Source organism: Sorex araneus, chromosome 1, assembly GCF_027595985.1.
Source record: "Sorex araneus isolate mSorAra2 chromosome 1, mSorAra2.pri, whole genome shotgun sequence".
Classification (NCBI taxonomy): Eukaryota; Metazoa; Chordata; class Mammalia; order Eulipotyphla; family Soricidae; genus Sorex; species Sorex araneus.
In genome coordinates, this window is record NC_073302.1 from 207,835,652 (window position 1) to 207,859,613 (window position 23,962).

At 39.2% G+C, this 23,962-nt stretch overlaps 1 protein-coding gene across 2 annotated transcripts in view; it reads right to left on the reverse strand.

Annotated features, from left to right (window-relative positions):
• The window catches only part of ACVR2A (activin A receptor type 2A), a 94,367-nt gene extending 80,626 nt beyond the window's left edge, over positions 1-13,741 (reverse strand). For both annotated transcript variants that reach the window (XM_055123506.1, XM_055123455.1), the window contains exon 1: positions 13,564-13,741. In XM_055123506.1, the coding sequence (XP_054979481.1) occupies positions 13,564-13,618 (55 nt within the window). In that variant the 5' untranslated portion in view covers positions 13,619-13,741. The remainder of the gene's footprint in view (positions 1-13,563) is intronic.
• Positions 13,742-23,962: the final 10,221 nt, after the last annotated feature.

Here is a 23,962-nt window from a genome sequence, read left to right on the forward strand (position 1 = left end):
AGAATCTCTCTTTAGTCTTGTTACCAATACCACTATACTAAAGTGGGAAGTAGGTTACTTCCCAAATGCAAAGTCGAGCAGGCAAAAAAAGAAATAGGGAAAGAAAGAAATTCTAATAGTGCTGGGAGCAGTGCTGTGCTTTTCCTAGTCCAAGAAAAGAATGCAAAATCCTTTTTAACTCAGAGACAGTATTATTTTTATAGGTAAAGCATTGTTAGAATACGAAACACCAGAAGTAAAACAAATCTATGGATTGTTATCAGTACTTAAATAATACTTATGACCATGATTCTATACAAGAAAATACTTGCTAGTTTCCAAAGTTGTTGGAATAGAATATACTAAATCGGGGGAGAGGTGCTATTTATATAATGCACTATGTCAGCATGTATAAACTATACGTGCAAGTCAAAGCCAGTATGTAGCCAGCTTCAACAGTTCCTAAAATATGAATTTTTTCAAAAAGCATTATTTTCTGACACATGAAAATTATATAAAATACAAGTTCTGAATCTATAAAGTTTTACTGGATATAATCAAAATGATTAATTTATGAATTGTCTGTGATTCCTTCTGTGTTACAACTGATACAGCCAAGTGTAACTCAGAGACTCTTTATATAATATTTACAATCTGATCATTAACCAAAAACAAAAAACAAAAAAAAAGTTTGTAGACCTCTATCCTAACCATTTGAAAGCACTCACTATTCTCATATGTGTTAAGCAGCTACTATATGCAAGACTCTGGGGAACCACAGTGATAAGTCAGACATGGTCTTTATCCTAAGTATTAGTTTGTCAAGTGAGGGAAAAAAATGCCCAGAGGAATAAATAGCTCTTGGTTTGTTGGAGAAACCATAAGGACCCCAAAAGAGCAAAACCTAAAGTCAGAGAAGGGTCATGTCAAGGAATAACCTTAGGTCACAAAAGATATATTTTATGTAGCTCTTAATGAATTAGCTTCTCTGTAGACAAATTTTTTAATTTTGAATCATAAGTGTTATTAGGGGTCGGTGTACATGTCTTATATGAAACAGTCCTGGAATTCAATCTCCAATACCACATTGTCCCTGGAGTTCTGCCAGATATAACCCTAGATGTCCCTAGCAGCCCCAGCTGCTGCCAGCAACCCTGGACCTAAGAGTGGAACTACCAAGCCTGCATCTTTGGGTGGGACAATAATTGCCAGAAACAGCCCAATGTGGGAGGGAGTACCATTTAAAGAAGCACCCCGTCCACCACCCCAAAAAATGTGTTACTACATATAACTTGAACACTCTTATTTGTCTCTACTTGAAAGCAATAATTGCATTACACTCTTATTGGTCTCTAGTTGAAAACAATAACTGTATTACAAATATTTGGGATATTTCAAAACTGAAAATAAAATGTTATGACTCTATGTTATGAAAGTGTGCTTGTCATTCTTGCAGTTTTTCATCTTTAATACAATTCTGGAGATAAATATAATAAACTTTATACAAAGAAACTAAAGTTTGAAACCTGCCAAAGTTCACATGCTTTACATCACATGGTGAAGGAAGGTCCAACTCCCAAGTCTGATCTTTACAACAGCATTCTTCAACCTTTTATATCTGCAGGCCTGCACCTGCCCTGCACAACCGACCAACAGTTATAACCAGGTAGTAGACCACAGATTTTCAACCTTTCTACACCTGTGGACAAGCATGGATCAGACCTTGCCCTTTCTTCGGCTGCATTCCAAGAACTACACAATTACTTTCACTGAATCAGAGATAGCCAATACTACTGCTTTGTTTTACTTTGTCTTTGAGAAAACCATTCTTGCCAAAAACAGTTCAATTTGTATCAACAAGATTAGCTTTTACTTTTATTAACTAGCCTTACTGACCAAACACATTGTAGAAAGTTCTATAATCTGTAACAGACTAAGTAATTCGGCTTCTGTTTCTAGGTTAGTGAACTGATTTCCTTACACACCAAGGAAACAAAATTAATATTTATTATAAAAATACTGCTGAATCATGGCTCCTAAACATACAATCTGAGAGTGTTCACAAGTAGATGAAATCTTGGTCTCTCTAGCACAGGATGCTATAATAGTTTCCTTAACTCATCTTACCTATTTACTCCTATACACCTCCAATATAATTTACAAATAGCTGTCAAAGTGATCTTAACATAAAACCTAGCTCTAGTTACACTTACACACACAAACACACACACACATACACACAACTCTGTTTCCTAATTCTCTTTAAATTTTATTCTAACATCTTCCAAATCTTAACCTTACTCCTATTCCTTCAGTACCTTCATTTTTTTCAGATACAAAGGTTCAGATTCATGGGTCAGAGAAAGAGTACAGTGGGTAAGAGGGCTTGCCCTACATCCTGGATTTCATCCCTGATACTGCATCCCATCTGGTCCCCTAAGCACAACCAGGAGTGATCCCTGGTACGACATCTCATCTGGTTCCCTGAGCACAGCCAGGAGGGGCACAAAAACCAAAAAAAGTTCAACTACTTATTAAACTTTATAGTGAGCCAGAAATCGTACAATACACTACAGGTAATAGGGTAAGATTATCTCTCTAATAGAGGAGCTGGAGAAAGTATACAGCAGATAGGATGTTGGCCTTGTATACGGCCAACCAGGGTTAAATTCCTGGCACCCCAGATAGTCCTCTGATCCCCACCAATAGTTATCCCTGAGAGCAAAGCCAGGAGGATGCCCTGAACACACGCTGACTGTGGCCTGAAAGTGGGGAGGGGGGCAGGGGCGGAAAAACCTCTCTCATAGAGCTTCCCTTCCAGCAGTAGAAAGGAAACATCATAAATTGGTCAATAAAGTAATTCAAGATTGTGATATGTGATATAAAGCAAACCAGGGCCACTTACTTATGGTCCTGTTTTTTCGCTTTTCTGTCAGAGCATATAGACAACTTGTAATTATTTCATTCATTTCACTACTTATTTTAGGACTATAATCTACATAAAAGTATAATGTCTGTCGTGTTCACTGGTGCATCCAAAAAACTTAAGCACAGTGCCTAGCACGTTATTCAATATTTATTTGTTAAATAGTGATCTATTTCACCCTCTTTCAGAGATAAATAAAGTGAAGTTTTCATGGCTGCTGAAGGTCAAAGGAGTCACTGGCAGGGCTAGGAGATGGCTCAAAGGGCTACAGTGAATGTTTTGATTCCAGAGAAAAGCACCTGCAATGTCCCCCAAGCACTGCCTGCTGTGATCACCAGTACATCAAAGAAAAAGTCAATGATAAAAGACCTTAAATGAGACTAGTTTTATTTCAAAATATTGATTTCAAAACTAGAATATTTCCAAATAGATACCAAAAAACAGATGAAAATATTTTAATATTTTATTTTCATTTTGAACTTTATAAACACAGATTTAAGTGAAATTATCTAAGAAAAATATTTTAAATATCAATAAAAAGTCAATTTAGGAGGTCAGTGCAATAACATAGCAAATGGAGTATTTGCCTTACATATGGCAGACCTAGATTCAATTCCTAGAACCCTATATGGTCCTATCTTGTTCACTGGTGCATCCCAAGAATTAAGAACGGACCTGCTAGGAGTGAGTCTAGAACTTAAGCACAGAGCCCACAATGAGTGATACTGAGCACAAAGCCAGTGTGATTCAAAAACTGAAAGAAAAAAAGGGAAGAGATTTATACCAATTTCCATTTAATGCATGTTAGAATGAGACCTTATCAAATTGTAAAAAGTTATGGTAAGAAGCTGGAGTGACTGTACAGCAAGTAGGGCATTTACCCTTGCATGCAGCCAACCCAGGTTAGATCCCAGGCATCCCATATGGTCCCCTGTGCAACACCAGGAGTAATTCCTGAGTGCAGAGCCAGGAGTAACCCCTGAGCATTGCCGAGTGTGACCCCAAAAGCAAAATAAAAAATCATTTAAAGAAAGTCATGCTAACCTAAATGTTCTACATTTTTCCTAGCCTCTATTTGGCACTCATTGATATTTTCTTTGGTTGGATAACTGAGTACAAATATCATTTTATGTTAGCTGTTAAGTCTACAAACTTTTAAAAATTAACCTCAGAGTCTAGAAATTTAGTAAAATTTCATAACTTGCTCATTCCACATTAAATAATGCCTTAGAACAAGGTCCATTTACTGTATATAGTCATAAAGATGTGAAACCAAAAATTTTTTCCTAATAAAGATTTCATTTCTAAGAACTATAGTAACAATACTGGGGGTAGGGCACTTGCCTTGCACACAGCCAACCAAGTTCAATTTCCAGCATCCCGTATGGCCCCTCAAGTACCACCAAAAGTGATTCCTGTGTGCAGAGCCAGGGACCGCTCGCTGGGTGTGGCCCAAAAAACAAAACAAAAAATTTTAAATAATTTTATTTCTATAAAACAAATTGCAACATAAAGTTTTTCCCTCAAAGCTTTATATTTAGAGGGAGCTAGTTTTATTATATTATGTAAAAAAAATTTTTCAGAAATAAGTAACCTTTACCTATTTCTGTCCTAATTATAGAATAATAATAGGATAGTGTTATACATTAGTCTATATTATTAGTTTATATTATTTTCTACAGAAAAAAATAATTCCTAACGTGTCAAGACCTTTTAAGAATATAACTTAAGAAAAAAATATTTTATCTACTGAAAGAACTGAAAAGTTTAGTTAGAATTCAGGAATGAACAACATATACCAAGTTCAGAAAAGTTTCTAAGTCTACTTCCTATATAACAGTATAATTTATTGTGAGGAAAATGCTTCACATAGATATCAAAAAGTATCACCTGAATAATCAGTATAAACTATTACTTGTAATAGTATAAGCTATTACAAGAATCCGACCACTATTTAAAAACACAATGAACCACGGGTGCTTAGACTTCTCTTGTCTGAAATCATAATGAAGACATATTAAATCAAACAGTGTCCATTCCTCTAAATGAATGTTACATGCCCTTATATTCTTATTTTCCCAGCTCCAGGTCTGTATTTTCAACCATGTTTATAATCTAAATCCATTACCGGTCTGTAGAATTTCTTTAGTTATAAAAGTCTTCCAGGGGCTGGAGAGATAGCACAGAGATATGCGTCTTACACTTGGCCAACCAGATTTGCCCCTGAGCACCGATTACCTTGCCAGAAGTGATCCCAGAGCTCAGAGCTACAGGTAAGCTTTGAGCAACACTGAGTGCAGCCCAAAAACTAATTTTGAAGCTGCTTTCTGTCCTATATTCCACGATTTGGAATATCCATAAAAATCCATATCATCTACTCCTACCTTTTGTTTATAAATACTTTGTCATGGGGATTTAGTATTTTGAACTGAGATTGTTCTTAATGCACTTATAAACACCTCTGCATCACATATATCAGTTCCTCAAGAGTCAAAATTCTTTCATCTCAACTTGCCTTTCATCAGTGACCAAATCTAAGTCTTAACAAGATAAACATCATTTTCGACTTCCTGCCAAGACATCTTTTACTTAGTATTAGGATCTATTTCCTCCAATATGTCTTGCCTAATGAAAAAAAATCTAAATTCTTCAAAATTACAATCTAATCTTGTTTTAGCACCCCCTGTCTGTCTCCTAACTCACTCAGCTGGTCCAGCAAAAGAGCAAAGCTCAGCTAGAGCAGATTCATTTTCTCTTTTGGAACCATTTTACCCTATATTCTGTACTTTCTCTCCTGTGGATTAAATTATGAGCATATTTTTCAATGTGCGTATTTTGCCAGGATACATACTTATACTTATAAGTATAGGTTTATACTTACACAGTTTCATCAAGAGATCAGAGAGAATAGGGGATTATTTAATTAGGTCAATATGCTTTGTAAGTTTATAACCCACAGCTGGTCAGAGTTAAACAAGATAAAACAAATTTAATAATAATCTGCATTATTAATGAATTAAAATATTAAAATATAATAAAACTGCCATGTCTGATAAATATACAAATTTTATATAAATGGAAACTGAGTATAAAGCAGAATAAACCTTTTTCACTGTAGCCTACTGTCAAAAAATTTGATAACCACAAAAACTGAAGATCTAAGGTATCTTGTAAACTGTACTACTCAAATTACATTAAAATATTTAATCTAAGGATCACAGATATGTACATTAAAAAACGAACAGATTTAAGAATACTGAAAACACAAGCAAAATTCTTTTTTCTTAATAAAATGTCACTATTAAAGTCTAATCTTAAAATTATAGAATCATGGGATCAGAGAGATAGTACAGATGGTAAGGCACTCGCCTAGCACGTGAACAACCCAGGTTCAGTATCTGACATCCCATATAGTTCCCTGAGCCCCACCAGGTGTGGCCCAAAAACAAAAGTAAGATTACAGAATCATAAAGAAAAGTTTAGACATCATATCATCCAAATTAGAGACTTTAGAGTACAAAGTACATGGATTAAAATACTTGTCTTGCATGAAACAGACCCCAGTTTCTTCTCAATACATCACACAGATCCCTAAGGATGGCCAGGGCCACTCCTGAGCAGACCCAGGATAGACCCTAAGCACTGTTGGGTGTGCACTAAACTCCTCCCCCCACCCCCCATGTTTATAACAGAAAGCAACAATGTGAGCTTTGAGCTGAGAATATATGTCAGAGAGGTGATACTTCGCAGTCTCATAAACAAGGAGTTAGCAAAAGAAGGAAGAAATAACATGGAGAAAGATATCTTTTGATTATACTATGAAGGATGACATACTCATCAAGTGAAACTAAGCAAGTTGAGTCTGCTTAGCTAAAATATAGAATTCATGATGAATTATAATAGTTTACCGAGCAGCTATGGAACATTTAATCTTCAAACTCTCTGAGGTAGCACTATTATTATTCATATTTTGTAAATGACAAAACTAAACACAAAAGGTGAAATCATGGACCCACTGTTAAGTTGTAAACCCAGAATGCAAACTGAAGATGTCTAAACTAAACTACAGATGTCTAACTCTACACAGCGTCTATACCTGAGGTTACTGAAATTAGATAGCAACCAAACAATAGAGGCCCTGTAGGCCTGTACAGCACACTTTAGATTTATACTTAAGGTGACTCAATGAAAAACACTTTAAGTGAGAGTGACATACTCAGATTTATTTTTTAATGAGAGCAATTTGGGAGCTATGAGATGAACTGGAAGACGTAGTGATAGGAAGCGAGTAAGTCTTAGCTAGGAAGGTACAATAACTGAGATAAGTCAAATGACAGGTAAGTTAGACAATGGCAGTGCTGACATCAGAATCAAAGTTCTAAATTACTTTTATGTAATAAAATTAACACCTATTCCTGTCCACTAAAAAAAAGAAACTGATTTCTTCCCTGAAGCCCACAAACAGTTTAAGAAATCTAAATTGGGGCTGGATCGATAGTACAGCAGGTAAGGCATTTGCCTTGCATGCAGCAGACCCGGGTTCAATTCCCAGCATCCCATATGGTCCCCCGAGCACCGCCAGGAGTAATTCCTGAGTGCATGAGCCAGGAGTGACCCCTGTGCATCGCCAGGTATAACCAAAAAAAGAAGAAAAAAAAAAATCTAAACCACACTCATTTTAGGTCCCTCTAAGAAATAAAACCTGAACATTAGAAGCACTGCGTATATGAAAATGACTAACAAATCTTTGGAGAAATGAAGGAAAATCAATTGCTATGTGCAATAGTTTTCTTTACCTTCTTAACTATCCTTCTTCCTCTAGGCTATTCCTAGACCCTTCATGTTCAATAGTCAATTTGAAATCAATGTTATGTCTAGACATGACTATTACAACCTAACAGAATTATATCAAATGTGGTAATAAGTATTCTCTCTGGTTTGGTCAAATTTTGGCTTAAGCAGAAATGATTGATGAATAATAAGAGACGAGACTTTTTGAAAATAAGAGTTAAAGAAAACCAAAACTTGTTAAAAAGAGAATAAGTAAAGTTCAAGTCATGTGATCCCAAGAACGTTCATTCTTCATGTGTATGAATGAGCATGTGTGTATGTGTATTTGTGTATTCATTCCAAAAACCAACAAATGAAAAATCAATAGAAAAAAAAACATCTTGGCAAAACTCTCAAACATTCTAAATTCAATGATTTATTTTCTTTCTTGAAATTGAGGTGGTGCTCAGAGTTTTTTTACTCCTGGCTCTGTGCTCAGGGGACCATTTTTAGTGCTGGGGTACTAGGAATTGAGCCAGGGTCAAATGCATGCAATGCAATCCTTGTACTGTCTGTGACCCCATCAATCTGCTTTCATTTAAACCAGAGGTTCCCAACCTTTTTTGGTGTACCATACACCCACTTCTCAGACCAGAAAATAAAAATTAAAACACCAGTATGTCCCCCACTAAAAATCAACTATTTTTAAGCAAACAATCAGATTTCTTCAATTGTACTTAAGACTACTAATACTCCATGGGTCATGTAAATTTTGGGAAACACTAATTTAAACCATGGATGAAATCTCTTTGAGTCACTCTTCATGCTAAACAAGTGGTTCCACCAGCAAGCTGTCTACAGTATACCCAAACATGAAAGGGACAGAATGCGGAACAGGAGTAGCAAAGAATCATGGGGCCAGAGAGATAGTACAGAGGGTAGGGTACTTGCCTTGTGCAGGGAGGGGGAGGAAATCATGAATTATAGAAACATGGAATAAAAATTAAATTAGAATTACGAACTCCAAAACATAGATGCAAGAAATTAAAATCAGATTTATGAGACACCAAAAGTAGGAAATGAGAGTACTTACAAAAGTAAAACAATAAAATTTAAAAAATTATTTTACAATACAAAAGGTCAATTTCAAGATTATTCAGATCTCAGTTGGGTCAGAAAGATAATACAGGATGTAAGGCTACTCAACTCCAACACACCCCCACTCCCCCTGCCTCAGGCACTGCCAGAGATTACTCCTGAGCAGAGCTAGAAATATCCCATGCACTGCTAGGTACAGCTCAACCCCTTCCTCCTCCACACACTTAATTAATAATAAAATCATTTGTTAAATGGCTTGATTTGTTTTGGGTTTTTTTGTTGTTGTTGTTGTTCCATGATATAGTTAAGTCTGGTGAATCCCAAAGCTCAAGACCAGAGATATGTACTGGAAGGTGATCCACAGAGACTGGCTCATACGCATATTTCATATAAAAGTGACTTCAAAATTACTCCTCTCAATGGTATAGTGCTACTTATTTTAAGGGATTCCCTGTAATTCTTCTCCTGGCTGACTAGGATAACTTCCTTACAACCAGAGTTCAAAACAATGTAAGCGCTTATTAATGATGGTCAAAATTTAACCTTAAAGACAGGGGAAGAAAGGAAAAAGAGAAAAAGGACAAGGGTCTGCAATAGATAATAGAATATTACTTAATATAGCCTAAACAGTTTTCATAGTATGCCAACACCCAGATATAAGACTCAAAAACATTAATAAATCACTTTTAAATGCTTCTTGAAATTAGTTACATGAACACAAAATTCAGGAAACATAATAATAAAAGTAATTCTTCCATATGAAGCTTACAAAACTTTCAGGTATCATGTTAAATCCTCCCCCACACCCACCCACCCACACATACACACACAAACTTATACTAGTGATTTCAATCATGATAAAACATCCTTAAAGATGATTACTATGACAAAGAAATTACTGGATCATAAGCAAATATTATTAGAGCTTGGATACCTTGACCAAATCATTTCTCATATCCCTGAATATACTGTCTACATTAAACATTCCATCATAAGAACTGCAAAGAGTTCTTCATAAGTCAACAAAGAATTTTTGTTAAAGCAAAATGGGATGAAATATTATGTAAACTTTTAGTTTTCTAATTTTATCAATTTTAATAAATAATGAAAACTCTCAAAACTAAGTGAACTTGGGGGCTGGAGTGATAGCACAGCGGGTAGGGCGTTTGCCTTGCACGCGGCCGACCCGGGTTCGAATCCCAGCATCCCATATGCTCCCCTGAGCACCGCCAGGTAATTCCTAAGTGCATGAGCCAGGAATGACCCCTGTGCATTGCCGGGTGTGACCCAAAAAGCAAAAAAAAAAAAAAAACCTAAGTGAACTAGAACTCACCAATAGCTTCTATTTTTAAAATTTAAATTGAGAGAAGCACAGTCCTTTTACTGATATAATACTGCTTTTTAAAATTAAGAGTTTAGAACTGAGCTTATTATGTCAACACTACTGACATTTTGAGCCAGATAATTCTTTGTTGTGGAAAGCTGTGCTATGCATTATAGAATGATTAGCAGTATCCTATCCTCTACCCACTAGATGCCAGTAGCACACTCTCCCCTCCTCCCCCAAAGCTGTGACAACCAAAAATGTCTGCAAATGTGTGTGTTGGGGGAAGATAAAGGAGGTAGGGGTGGAGCATGGAACAAAATCACCCAAACTTGAGAACTACTAGTTTATAATAAATAGAAAAAAAATTCTTAAATTGTGGGAGTTGAACTACACATGTCAAGATATTTGAATCTGATCACAGAGTAAGGCATTCTGCCTTTTTGAAAAACAAAGCTTTTTATACCACTTGTTAGCTGAAGTTCAGAAGAGTCCCAGAAGATTCACTGCACTGCTAACTTCCCCTCAACCACACACACTGAACTCACAGAAATGCAGAAACACACACAGCACTGATGAACTGAAGAAAATGAACAAAATTATTTATATCCATTTCTCATTTCATTAAAATATGACCAGATTGCCACATCTCCAAAGCAGCAACCAGAAATCAAAGGAATCCAAGTTATTCAACACAATGCATAAACCACAATAGATCCCATCACTAGGTAGGTAAAATCAAAGCAATTGTTAAACTTACCCTCACAATGTAAAAAATTGTGCAGAAAGATTACAAATTAACAGGAAAGAGAAGGGGGGTGGAGGAGGGGGAGGGGGAGAAGGAAGAGGAGGAGGAGAAAAGGAGAAGGAAAAGGACTGAAGCAGATTTGTGTTTTGAAACAGATTCTGAGCGAAGACATGGAGAATGAAATTCAAAATCAGTAAGAATCTGGATGCATGACAGATTCAGGTGAAAACTAAAAAAATGTTTTTCTTGAATAAGAGAGGAAAATTATATACTTGGCCATATCCTACAGTAGTTTGCACGCTCAGTCTCCAGATAAATATCACTAGATGAAAGTGGAAAAAAAAAATCAAAGTTCACAAAATTCTAAAGGCAACTGTAAACATCTTTCCTAAACACCTGAGATAACGCTGCTTTACTACTCTTCTCCATTTGATATTAAATATCCAAGCACTCACAAAATACTGACAACTTGAGAAATGTTTTAGTTCTCATAAAAAATGATCCTTATGCTGCCACCCTAGCAGATTACCACCTATTAATAGTAAAATAAAGAAGGAAATACTTGTTTGGAGTATATCTGATTCAAAGGACCTTTAAAAAATCAGAAATTTACTTTTTAAAATATTTATGCATAAATTATAATGTAAAGCCTTTCAATTATCCTCAATAGGATTTAATTTTAGTTCAACCAGGAATGTCTATTTTACAAAACTATACCACTATTTAATATTAGTATAAGTGAAATATCAATATGTTCTTTAGCAACAAAGTAACTATTTCAAAAATTTAGCTATTAACCTGCTTGCTCAATGAAAATCCTCCCAGAAACTAAAGCTTAATTCCCTTTACACTCAAATCAAGCAAAGAAAGCTGTAAGATCTGTAGCGACAGCCTGCTTTTCCAGAAGTAATACCTTGAGACTGCTCAAGAATAATCTCCTTCACCAATTACTGTGACTCAGGTTTGGGAGGGAATAATGTCCACAATTCCTTGGTCAGTGGCCATGATGCCCCTCCTACTTAAGGGCAAGAGATCATTTTTTCAAAAAAAGGAATTTAAATAAGAGGAGTTCACCACAACATGCAGAGGCAGAGGAGAAAGAGTACTACAGGAAAAATAAAAACTAGATGGTTAAGTCATGTCACAAAATGCAAGAGGTTTAATGTTAGCAAGGTCTTCATTCATTTCAGAGACACCATTGTTTATCCTCCTCCCAAACCGTGCACAAAAAGAACTGTCAGCCTGCCTTAAGCATATTCCTTCTTCCATTTAAACAGACATGATTCTTTTGGTTAATCTCTGGCAATGATCGCCATTTCACAACACATTCAGCCCACCCGGAACTGATCAATACAACTACAGACATAAGACTAGACTTTATCCATTTATTTAACCACAAGGAAATGTACCGTTCAGCAAAATTCTATACATTACAAAAGATTCTATGGGGGGGGGGTTGTGGAGGATGAACACACAGACACAGATACACACACACACACACACACACCCCAACCAGAGGTACACAAAGAAAAGACTACCACCCTCTAATTTCCCTGTGACAAATGAGATAAAGACAAGGCAATGAAACCTGTCAGTTCGACCCCCTCCTCCCATAATCCTACCTCAGAGCCTGAGTAACTGAATATTGAATTTTATGATAAATACATCCACCGTGACTTAAATATTTTTAATCTACCTCTCCTCTCCTGTAGATCTGCATGCCTTTTGAAGCTGGATGCTGTATTCATTTATGTAATTTTGGATACAAAAGACTAGATAGTTTCTCAACCACTGGTTGCAACCATGGAGCATTATCACAAAATTCAATTCCACCAAAAAAAATTTAAAAAGGTCGGACTCCTTCCCACCACGGGTCAAAAACCTATTTTGTGACTACAGTAAATCTGACAGTAGCAACAATTTCAAATGGGCCATTCTAAAACGAAAACAATGCCTCCGATACAATGCGTTTAAAATAAGTATTCCGTAGGTAAGCAAAATCCATGCTAGCCAAGAGCACAGAGATGGTGGTGGGAAGCCAGCCCAGGACCAACACACAGTGGCGTTCAGAACCCCGACTGGGCTACAGTGAACACTCCAACGACAACAACTATTTTTAACACTGCTGGACGCTAAAGTTCAAGAAAATGTGAGGGGACACCCAGATGGAACTGCTGATGCGAGGCATTGTTTCTCCTGGTCAAAATTCAGGGGCAACTTGACTTGGGTCTCGGTCGCGACAGTCACCGGGGAAGCACTTAATTATGAAAGATGACCCCCTCCTCCCGAAAGGGAGTAAAAAATGAAAAAATCAAATCAAATCTTATCGAGCAGGCTATGCCTGCCGTGCCCCCCCCCCACGGGAGACACACACACACACACACACACACACACACACACACACACACGTAGACGCCTTTTGCGCTCTCAGAGCCTTCGCAGAATATTGTCACTTGTGGTCTCTGCGGCTGAACTGCACGCGAGCGAGCGCTGTCATCCCGTGCGACGGCCACAAACCATGACTTTCTCACTTCCACACCGCGGCGGCACTCGGCGCGGCCCCCGGCGGTCGAGGCGAGGCGCGGGCGCCGAGAGCGGCCCCGGAGAGCGGCGGCGGCGAGGGGCAGGGCGGGGGCGCGGGGCAGGGCGGGGGGGGGGACCCTCTCGGGGCGCGCCGGGGCTCGGCGACCCCACGGCGGCGGCGCTCGCGGCACCTACCTGAAGAACAGGAGATGAGAAAGACGGCGAACGCCAACTTTGCAGCGGCTCCCATGTTCCCGAGGCGCCGGGGAACCCGGAGGAAGTTCTCGCCAGATATCCAGTGCCCCGGGTCTTCCTCGGAGACAAAACTCCTGGTGCGAAATCAACCGTCATATAACATATTCGGAAGCCCCGGCCAAAAAAAGGAAAAAGGGAAAAAAAACCCACCGTTCACGGGGTCTTAAAAAGATCAAAAGCACAACAACAACAACCAAGAAAAAAAAAATGTACCACGGGAGGGAAAAAAAAACCGCCACACACACGCACAACACACAAAACCCCACAACGCAAAGCCAACGACAACAAAAGCGGGTTTAAATCACTGTCAAAATCACTGTCAGCCCCGCTCGCCTCCCGAGCCCTCGGCACAAAACGCCAGGCTGAGGCGACGAGGCGGCGGCGGCGGCGGCGTCCGCTGCCGCCCGGACAGTCCGGGAACCAAGCTGGGTCCGACGTCCGGACCGACCTTCAACCCGGACACCCAAAGTCCGCGGACCACCGGCGACCGAGCTCGCGGCGGTGCTGGCCGAGGCGGCGGCAGCGCGGGGACGCGGTGGCGGGTGGCGGCGGCGGTCGCGGGGCTGCAGGCGGCGGCCAAGTTCTGGTCCAGGCTCTGGCTCCGGCTCCGGGCTCCGGGCTCGGCCGCGTTTTCGCTCCCCTGGCCTCGGCCGGCCCCGCCCCCCCGACTTCCGGTTCCGGCCCAAAGCTGGAAGCCCGGCTCGGCGGAGGAAAGCTCCGCGGCGGCGGCGGCGGCGGCGGCGGCGGCGGCTGGGCGCAGCGCGCGTGCCGGGCCGGGAGCGCGAGGAGATTGCCGGGGACGCGAGGCGGGCGCGGGGGCGGGGGAGCGCGGGGGCGGGGCCACTCGGGCTGAGGGGGCGGGGCGGGCGGAGCGTCGTCACCGCGAGGCCTGGGCGTCCGGCCTGCTGGGCCTGGCAGAGGCCCGGGCGCGCCCGCTGGCCGCTTCGCGCCGCCCGGGAGAGGCGCGCTGGGCGGGAGCCCGCCAGGGACGGGACCCCGAGGCGGGGCGGGGGCGCCTGGGACTCTTCCCGAGGGGCGTCTGCTGCGCGCCGGCTTTCCTCTGGGGGACGCCGGTCCGCGCCGCCACTCCGGGCGCCGGAAGGGGGTGGGAGCCGCCGGAGCGAGCCGGGCGCCCGGGAGCCGCTGTCGGGGGCTGCCGCTCCCTCTCCCTCCCCTCCCCCCAGGACCCGGCGCTTCGTTCCACCCCTGCGGCTCCTGCTTAAACGTATTGTCTTTGGGCTCCGAGGGGAAACCCAACTGGCGGGGAACGCGCTGTCCACCCGCCCCGGGCTCGTCCGCTGCGGGAGCGCCCGGTGCAGCCTGAGTCTGCTCCCGCCGGGCCTCGGGCACCCGGAGCGTCGCGCTGGGAAAGGTTCTGCTGGTCCAAAGAGGGGCGAAGACTCTGCTGCGCGCCCGAGTGAAAGTCCTCCCTATTCTCTTTTAATGAGTTCCCATCGCCGGCGACTGGGGGGGGGGGGGGGGGAGGCAGTGTTTCCTTTGCCAGATTGTTCTTTCAGTACCTGGGTTAACCCCCTCCTTAATCCCGAGCGATTGCTTTACCGAGGCACGGTGCTAGGCACGGAATGGGATCCAAAATTTTAAAAAATAGAATAAATAGAATGCCTACATAAAGGAGCCCACAATGTTTGCTCCACTCGAAGTAGGCTACAAAATATAGACAGAATGGAAGGTGCTAGCTTTTGTCATGTATCACACTACAGCGAACCTCTGTGGAGGTCGGAATCTTATGTCTTCCCCCATTCTACCCGTGAATTCATAGATGCCTCATAAATCATAATATCAAGCTTAGGGGACACGTGCCTTTTTCCTAAATGCACCATCTCACAAACTGCAAATGTTTGGTTTTTTATTTAAAAACAAAACTATTGAATGGTGATTCATGTTTCACTTGCTGTAGACCGATTCCCACATTTCCCCCCCCTAAAAAAAAAAAACCCAAGACTTTTTCCCTTGTATTTATAGTGTTTTACTTTTCTATTCCTCTAAATTACTCTATTTCTGGCTATTAAATTCATCCTGTAATTATCTGCCTATTTCTACAACTTGTCAAGGCTATTAGTAATCTCTGTGGCTCTTTAAACTCTCTCCAAGATTCCTAGTTCCCAAAGCCCCAGGTTGATCTTCAGGGAACTTATATTATGAAGTTCCCTGAACTTTGTAAGCTGATTAAAGCAATAAATATAAACCACCTTCCTCTCACTGGTTAAACTAAATTGCTCTAACATTTCTTGAATCGAAGAGTATTTTCTTTAGAACCACCCTGGATCAGGACCTGTTATTGTCTTATCTCTGCATCACCTCAATATTTTCTGAATTGTGAAACTAGAGTAAGTGGAGTAACTGGAATAACCAGAAATAAGACCAAAGCTTGAAAATATACCTTATCTCACTGTAACCTAAATGTTCTTGTATAAGAATGTAAAAGAAGATGGATAATACTTTTCTGTAGTATGAGAGAAGCAACAAGTTAAAAAAAAGTCCTCCCTATTCTCTTTTTAATGAGTTAAAATAAGGACACAAGAAATTGACAACTAGCAGTAGTAGCTATTTTGTTTCTAAATCTGTCTTCAGTCCCAACCTCTGCAGCATTTTTAATTCATAAATACACCTAAATAAGAAAAGACTGTGTAAATAATTCCCACTGGTGTTATGCTTTAAAAAAGGTTAGAAGTGGCTTCAGCTAACCCTAGTTTTCCTCTCTCCTATTGTCTAGAATTACTTTTCCTTATCCACAAATCCAGAACTCAACACAAGTGCAAGCTATCAAATCTGGACTTAGAAAGGACAAAGAAAAAGGAGAAGGAAAAAGGAAAGGCCTACCAGAATGTTCGAGATGTGTCTAACAACAGTAGCTAATATCCCTCAGTCTCCAACCACTGGATGCTAGAATTTCAAATTTAGTAGCCTGATAAATGCAATTGAATTATGTGTTATTCTCAGCTAGGAGAATTTTTGAGATACCCAGTCAATACAGAGATGCAAGTATGTGTTAGCTGAATGAGGAGACAGCTTAGCATGAGTCACTGACTGCTTCCAGAATAAAGGATGATTTCTTTTTATGCTGGGAACTTGTATGATTCAAAAAGGTATGAACTAGGTTAAGCCTCCAGCTCTGCAGCTGGGGAGATAGTACAGTGGGTAAGGTGCTTGACTTGCATGCAGTTCACCTCGGTTAGATCCCAAGCACATACGGTTTCCAAAGGCCATCCAGAAGTGATCCCTGAGCACAAAGCCAGGAGTAAGCCCTGAGCACTGCCAGATGTGAGCAAAAAAACAAAACTTCCACTCTGAAACAAAATTGGAATTTAACTAGACAAGAGCTAAACTTGTCTGTGAGGTTGAAATAGTAAAGATCACTATCACTATCATCCCATTGATCCTCGATTTGCTGGAGCGGGCCCAGTAACGTCTCCATTCGTCCTAGCCCTGAGATTTTAGCAGCCTCTCTTTACTCGTCCTTCCCAACGGTGCTGCATTAGAGGCTCTTTCAGGGTGAGGAGAATGAGACGAAGCATTGTTACTGTATTTGGCCATGGGGAGCTTGCCAGGCTCACTCGTGTTGGCAGGAAAACTCTTGGTAGCTTGCCAGGTTCTCCAGAGGGAGAACTAGGCTATAAGATGTTGCCCTTGCACCTGGCTGTCTTCACCTCGGAGGAGCCCCTCAGAGGGGGTGGGTTAAGTTTCCCTCCCTACCCAAGTAGAGCCCCGGCAGCCGAAGACCTCCAGAATTCTATCATTAAATTGACATTATGTGAAAAGGTAAGTATTATTAATGCAGAAATACGGTAAAACTGTCCCTAATAGTATAAATTTCAGTTTTCCTCAAACACTTTTTGAATAACCTACTGAAAAAAAACACAAGGAATATTCACTCTTGAACAAAAGACATTGATGTACCTGATAGGAAGACTGGTAGAAGAATCAAGATATCACTTGAGATTTTCTTCAAAATAATCTTAGGTGGGACTGGAGAATTTTCTCAGTGTGATACAGCAGTTGACTGGGTAAGGCCTTGATCCAGCACTGTCAGACATATCCCAAGTAGCCCCAATAGGTCAAAGCACTGTCCACCCTCCCACGTTAAGCTTTGCCAGAAGTCGCCAAAGGCCTCCTGAGCACTGCCAGGTATGGCACCTATAAAAAATACATCAAATAATCATAGGTGAGAAAATAAATAATTTAGCTGAAGCACTTATTAGCAAGATTAGCTGATTTGTTTTAGAATTCATGTGCTCATAAATCTTTCTTGTATATTGTAAAGATATTTACCTTAGTCTGTATTTGGACATACTGACAGACACATAGAAGCACATAGACTTGCAGAACTTACTCCATCTTTAGGAAAAGGGTTGGGTTCTTTTGGCCTTATGAGAACTATTAAACTCTCCATGGATGAAGCACTTTTTTAATTTTGTTTGTTTTTATGGATCATGCCCAGTGATGCTCAGGGGTTACTCCTGGCGGTGCTCTGAGGACTTTACGGGTTGCTGGGGATTGAACCCAGGTTGGCTGCTTGCAAGGCTACACTACCCACTATACTATCGTTCCACCACTGAAGTATCACTGTCACTGTATCACTATCATCCCGTTGCTCATCAATTTGCTCGAGCGGGCACCAGTAACGTCTTTATTGTGAGACTTGTTGTTACTGTTTTTGGCATATCGAATATGCCACGGGTACCTTGCCAGGCTCTGCCATGCGGGTGGGATACTCTACTCTCAGTAGCTTGCCAGGCTTTCCGAGAGAGGTGGAGGAATCAAACCTGGGTCGGCCAAGTAGAAGGCAAACGAACGCCCTACCAGCTGTGCTATCACTCCAGCACCAGCACTGAAGTTTTTTTTTTTTTTAATAAAAATGTTTCCTTGTTTTTTGTTTCTGGGCCACACCCAGCAATGCTCAAAGTTTACTCCATACTTTGCACTCAGAAACTGTTCCTGGTGGTACTTCAGGGTACCATAGGGGATGCCAGGGATTGAACCTATGTCAGCCACGACATACAGTGCAAGCTCTCTACCCACTGTATTGTCACTATCACCCCAATGAAGTACTTCAAAGATGCATTCTTGAATACACCTGCAGACCAGTATCTGTCCTACATACCTTTCCACAGACTGGCAATTATAACCAAGACAGTAGACCAGTGTTTTTAAGCTTTCCTCTAACCTGATCTGCGGACAGGAAGTTGAAGCCACTGTCTTAAAGCAGCATTTCTCAACTCCGGCCTTATGGTCCCTGACTGGGGCTCCAGGATGTCCCAAGAGCAATACAGGTGAAAAATCACATATATTGAAGACCACATGAAACTAGAAGCCAACTGGTAGGTGAGAGGGGAGACAAAGTCAGAAGGGAGCAATATTTAGAAAAAAGGTTGATAACACTGCTTAAAAATATTTCTACTGCTTTCTAGTCACTATTAAAAATATATATAGCTGTGTTCATATAACAATGGCACTACTGCAGTAAAAGTAATAGATTTCTTATATGCTAAGTGATGGAATCATTATACATGGCAAACAAACTTGATAACTTTGTAAAACAAAAGAAGCTAGGTAATATTCACCATGTCTTCCAAAAATATTTTCTTCAGCTACATGATGAAGTAAGGGAAATGATTCTGCTCTCCTAGATTTTGCTACTGTTGTACCTCCCTTTCCACTTAAATCTAGCAATAGCATTGTACTGTACCACTATAGAAGAGTTGAAAGAGGACCAGAGCAAGGGCCCAGAACCATAGTATAGCAGGTAGAGTTCTTGCCTTGCATGCAGCTAACCCAGATTCAATCCCTGGCATCCAAAGTTTATTTACCTTTGATCCTTCAAGCATTTAAATTAGGTTTTTGCTGAAACCACCACCACAAAGTTCCATTCTCTCCATGAAGTAACATCCAATATTCCCTTAGTATTTTGTTCTTCAATTTACTGATACCCTTATAGGATTTCATACTGTTACTATCTCCCTTTTGTAACACTCTTATGTATGAAATAGCTCTCTCAGCTTTTAATCTTATCTCTCTGACTTGTTCATCTCTTTTTCCCTGGCTTTAATTCCTCTACTTGTTAATTTTTTTCTTTCTGTTTACTCTCTAGAATGTTCCCTCATTTATTTCCTTAGTCTTAAGTAACATTTGGATACTTGCAATTCTTAGTCTGTAGTATTACATGTTCCTCCAACCTCCAGTTACTTATACCCAGTTGTTTATTTTGCATCTCCAGTTAAATACTTACAATTTTTATGATTCAACATTTTTTAAATTGAGTTTTTCTCTTAGTGTCTTTCCACTCTACCATATCTTCTGCCCCAAAATCTTTCCATTTATGTCAGCAAATGGCATTATCTCTCTTTGTTTGTGAAAGAGAAAAAATAGAGGTCACTGATTCATTTGCAAATCCTATTAATTATGTTTCCAAATATACATTAAATCTGTTCACTTCTTTCGATATTTTTTATTTTACAGTTCCATAATCTCTTGCCTGGCTTACTATAACACACTTTTCACTAGCTTCTCTGCTTTCTTTTGTGGTCTCCTGCAACCTGTTAGCTATGTAAAAGCAAGAGTAATTCTTTAAAACATATATCAGACCACGAAACTCTCCAAAGTGACTCAATGCTTCACTGTGGAAAAAAAAAAAAGCAAAACTCTGAGGCCCTTTTAAGGTCCTAAAAGATTATGTACAGTCTAAGATTGTTTTCTTCTTTCCCGTTAAAGTAATGAGAAGAGCCAAATGTTATATATTAAAGCATCCAGGGAGCTAAATGAGTAATTTGCAAGGATGTGAAACCACCTAGAATGGTGACAAAATTTTAGGCTGGTGAGTGAAAATATTAAGACTTCAAGAGGGGCTGGAGCAATAGAAGTGGGTAGTACATTTGCCTTGCACTCGGCCAACCCAGGTTCGATTCCCAGCGTCCCATATGGTCCCCTGAGCACCGCCAGGGGTAATTCCTGAGTGCAGAGCTAGGAGTAACCCCTGTGCATCGCCGAGTGTGACTCAAAAAGCAAACAAAGAAAAAAGACTTCAAGAAAATAAGGATCTGACTTAGAGGTTGTTAGGTGACAATATTCCTCAACATTATCTCTAGTAACATAGATTGTTGTCAAAGTTTTCAAATAAATTTTTTCTCATTAGTTTTATTTTTTTTCCAAATCCACTGGTTTAAATGATCCCAGGTTGACACAATGTGGGAAATTATAATGATGATGCTCCTTCTTTTTTATTGAGCTTTTACATTATTGTAGATATTTCAACAGTAGTTTTATACACCTCATTAAAAGTAATTGTCACCCACCACTATTATTCACCATGGTAGTGGAAGTCCTAGCCACAGCAGTTAGACAAGAAAAAAAAATAGTTGGAAAAGAGGGGGAAAATATCTATCCTTTTGTATTTTAAAAAAATCTGAAATTATATATATATATATATTTTTAAATGCAACCTTGGGTCCAGGGGGTAAAGGCACTTGTCTTTTAAGCAACCAACTCTGATTTGTTCCTGTGGAAGATCACATGGTCTCCCAAGCACTCCCAGAAGTGACCTTCCAAGCACAGATCTAGAAACAGCCTGAGTACCAGCAGGCATGAAAAACAAAAATAAAAACAAAAATACTAATTGCAGTCTCACTTCCTAAAAAAAGTTTTTTCAAATAAATTTTCACACATCACCAGTCAACCACCAAAGTGCAAAATTTCCTCCACCACCATTTACTAAACCCATATTCTTAAGTCTCTGTATATTCAAGACCCTCTGGTAACCTCATTTTGTAATATGAATATAGTAGGGTCAGCTTTGGATTGATTTTATCTGTTCTTTGGATTTTTCCTATCTGTTTCAGCATGCAAATTAAACAAAAAAATACTTAGCCACACTTTATTATATTTCATTTTAACAAAAATCAGAAGAATTTTAATCAAAGAAGTACTGAAGATTTATAAGAGAAAATAATTGTAAAATTATTTTAAAATTGTAAAATTTTAAAAATAATTGTAAAAATAATTGTAAAATTGTAAAATAAAAGTGATTCAAAATTTTTTTTCTTTATATTCAATATCTGAGTCTTTCTCTTTCTGACGTATTTCTTTTAGTATGACACCCTCTAACTCTGTCTATATTGTCACAAATGGTGATATTTCATCTTGGCCACTGCAATAAACATAGGAGTGCATATTCATATCTTTTTTAACTTAATTTTATGACAACTGTATAAGATATATAGTTTATAGGGACTATAATATTTTTTACCATCTAATAGAAAAATGTAAAGCTAAGTTTCAAAAAATGTACTAGAATTTACTAATTCTAATGTACTAGAGGTGAGAAAAGAAAAATAGCAAAGAAATGCACAGGTTCTCTAAATTAAACTCAAGTTTATGAAACAAAGTACTCCATACGCTTATTTTGAAAACTACCTTCCAGTGGCATTTCTCCTAAATAAAAATTGTATTAAATTTCTGTATATGCAAAAATACTTAGTGTTCGTATTTCTTCAGAAACATATATTGTATATAAAAGATAAAGTGCCATGCAAAGAATAATATATTTACTCTTTTTTATGATATGGTGACACTAATTTTAAAAATCATTGCTGAAAGTCAGAGAAATATCTGAATGGGCTGAGTGCACGCTTTGCATGCAGAAGTCTCAGGTTTGATCCCTGGCACAACCAGGAGCAAACTGAATACAAATTGAATCAACAGCAGAAGTAGGATTATAACTCCAAGTACTATTGGGTACAGCCAAAAACAACAAACCATACTGATAGTTTTCAAATTACTCCAAAATTTAGTAATATTTACTATTTAAAATTCTAATTCTAGGGATACAGAAATAGCTCGATGGTTAGAGTACATGTTTTACATGCAGGTCTGGGTTGAATCCTCGGTCCTCATGATTTTCTAAGCATAGAGACAAGAGTAGCCCTTGAGCACCACTGGCTATGCCCTAAAATAAACTTTAAAACGACAAAAACATGACAAAACTCTAATTTTAAAGAATTTTAAATAAGAAAAGGCAAAGAAGAACAGATGTTTGTTATTACTATGAGTAGAAGTGATTTTTTTTCACTCTGCCAATAGAGAACAACACATGTGTGTGATATATACATTTTACAACCAAAAGAAAATCTGTTGAGGACAGAAAGATTATTTTCCTCTATAAATTTTTCCCCCTCAGGCATAGGTACACTGGATTTTCCCACCTGTTTAAGCATGCAAATTAAACAAAACACTTAACTGCATTCTATTGTGCTTCATTTTAACTTAGATCAGAAGAATTTTAATCAAAGCACTACTGAGGCTTTAAGAGAAACTAACTGTAAAGTTATTTGCAGCCATTTTAGTGGTTCAAAATATATCATATATATCATATGAGTTTCTTTGCATTCAGAATAAGTTAATACTAGTCTACTTCGCAAATAACTGATAATTTATCTTATTTTTTTAGGTGAACAAATAAAAAGGCTTGCCTTAAATAGCTTGCCTTGGGGAGGGGGGGCGTGAGGTACAAATTGAATCAGCAGCAGAAGTAGGATTATAACTCCAAACTACTGATTCAAAGCTTAGTCCAATGAGCCATGCTTTTTCCCAAGTAGTAAGCATATTAATTGTCCCTCCAAGCAGGAAACAGATCTTTAAATGGAGCATGGCCCATCCAGAAGACCTATGAAACAGAAAAGAGACCTACTTCTTTCACTTAGGAAAAAATACACACCAAACTCTCACACTTGCCTTTTTTTGTTAAAGAAGAAATATGTTATATGGATTTCAAAGGCGATAAAAACTTATGTTATTAGAACACACTAAACCTTACAGCTATATAACCAAAAGGATGTTTTCATTTTGTTTTCCAATGTTGATATTAGACCTGAGCTATACAAAATGGTAGATGTGACTCTATTGGAAGTACAGATTCATGAAAATTGCAAATTAAAAGTAAATGGTTAAACCATGTTATGAATAAAATTTTTAAAATTATATTAACTATTGTTAAAACAGTGATTTGAAAATAATGTATATAACCACTGTTTAAAGTTATTGGAGAAGAACTAAGGAAGCCAGTATCAGAGGGATCAATAGCCCAGAGAGAAGAAAAGTGTAATGAATTGAGCCTCCCTTAGCTTTCCAATTGTGCAGATTTAAGACATTAGTAACAGAGGCCAAGAAGAGTCAGCGCAGGCCTATGGCAATATCACTTGGTTAAAGAGACAGATGTTGGAGTTTGAAGTTACCAAGGTGCTAAGATTAAAATCCAAGATGAGAAAAAACACAGAATTTCTTGCCCTAACTTCTGTGCAATAACCAACAGGTCATATACTAAAGTCAT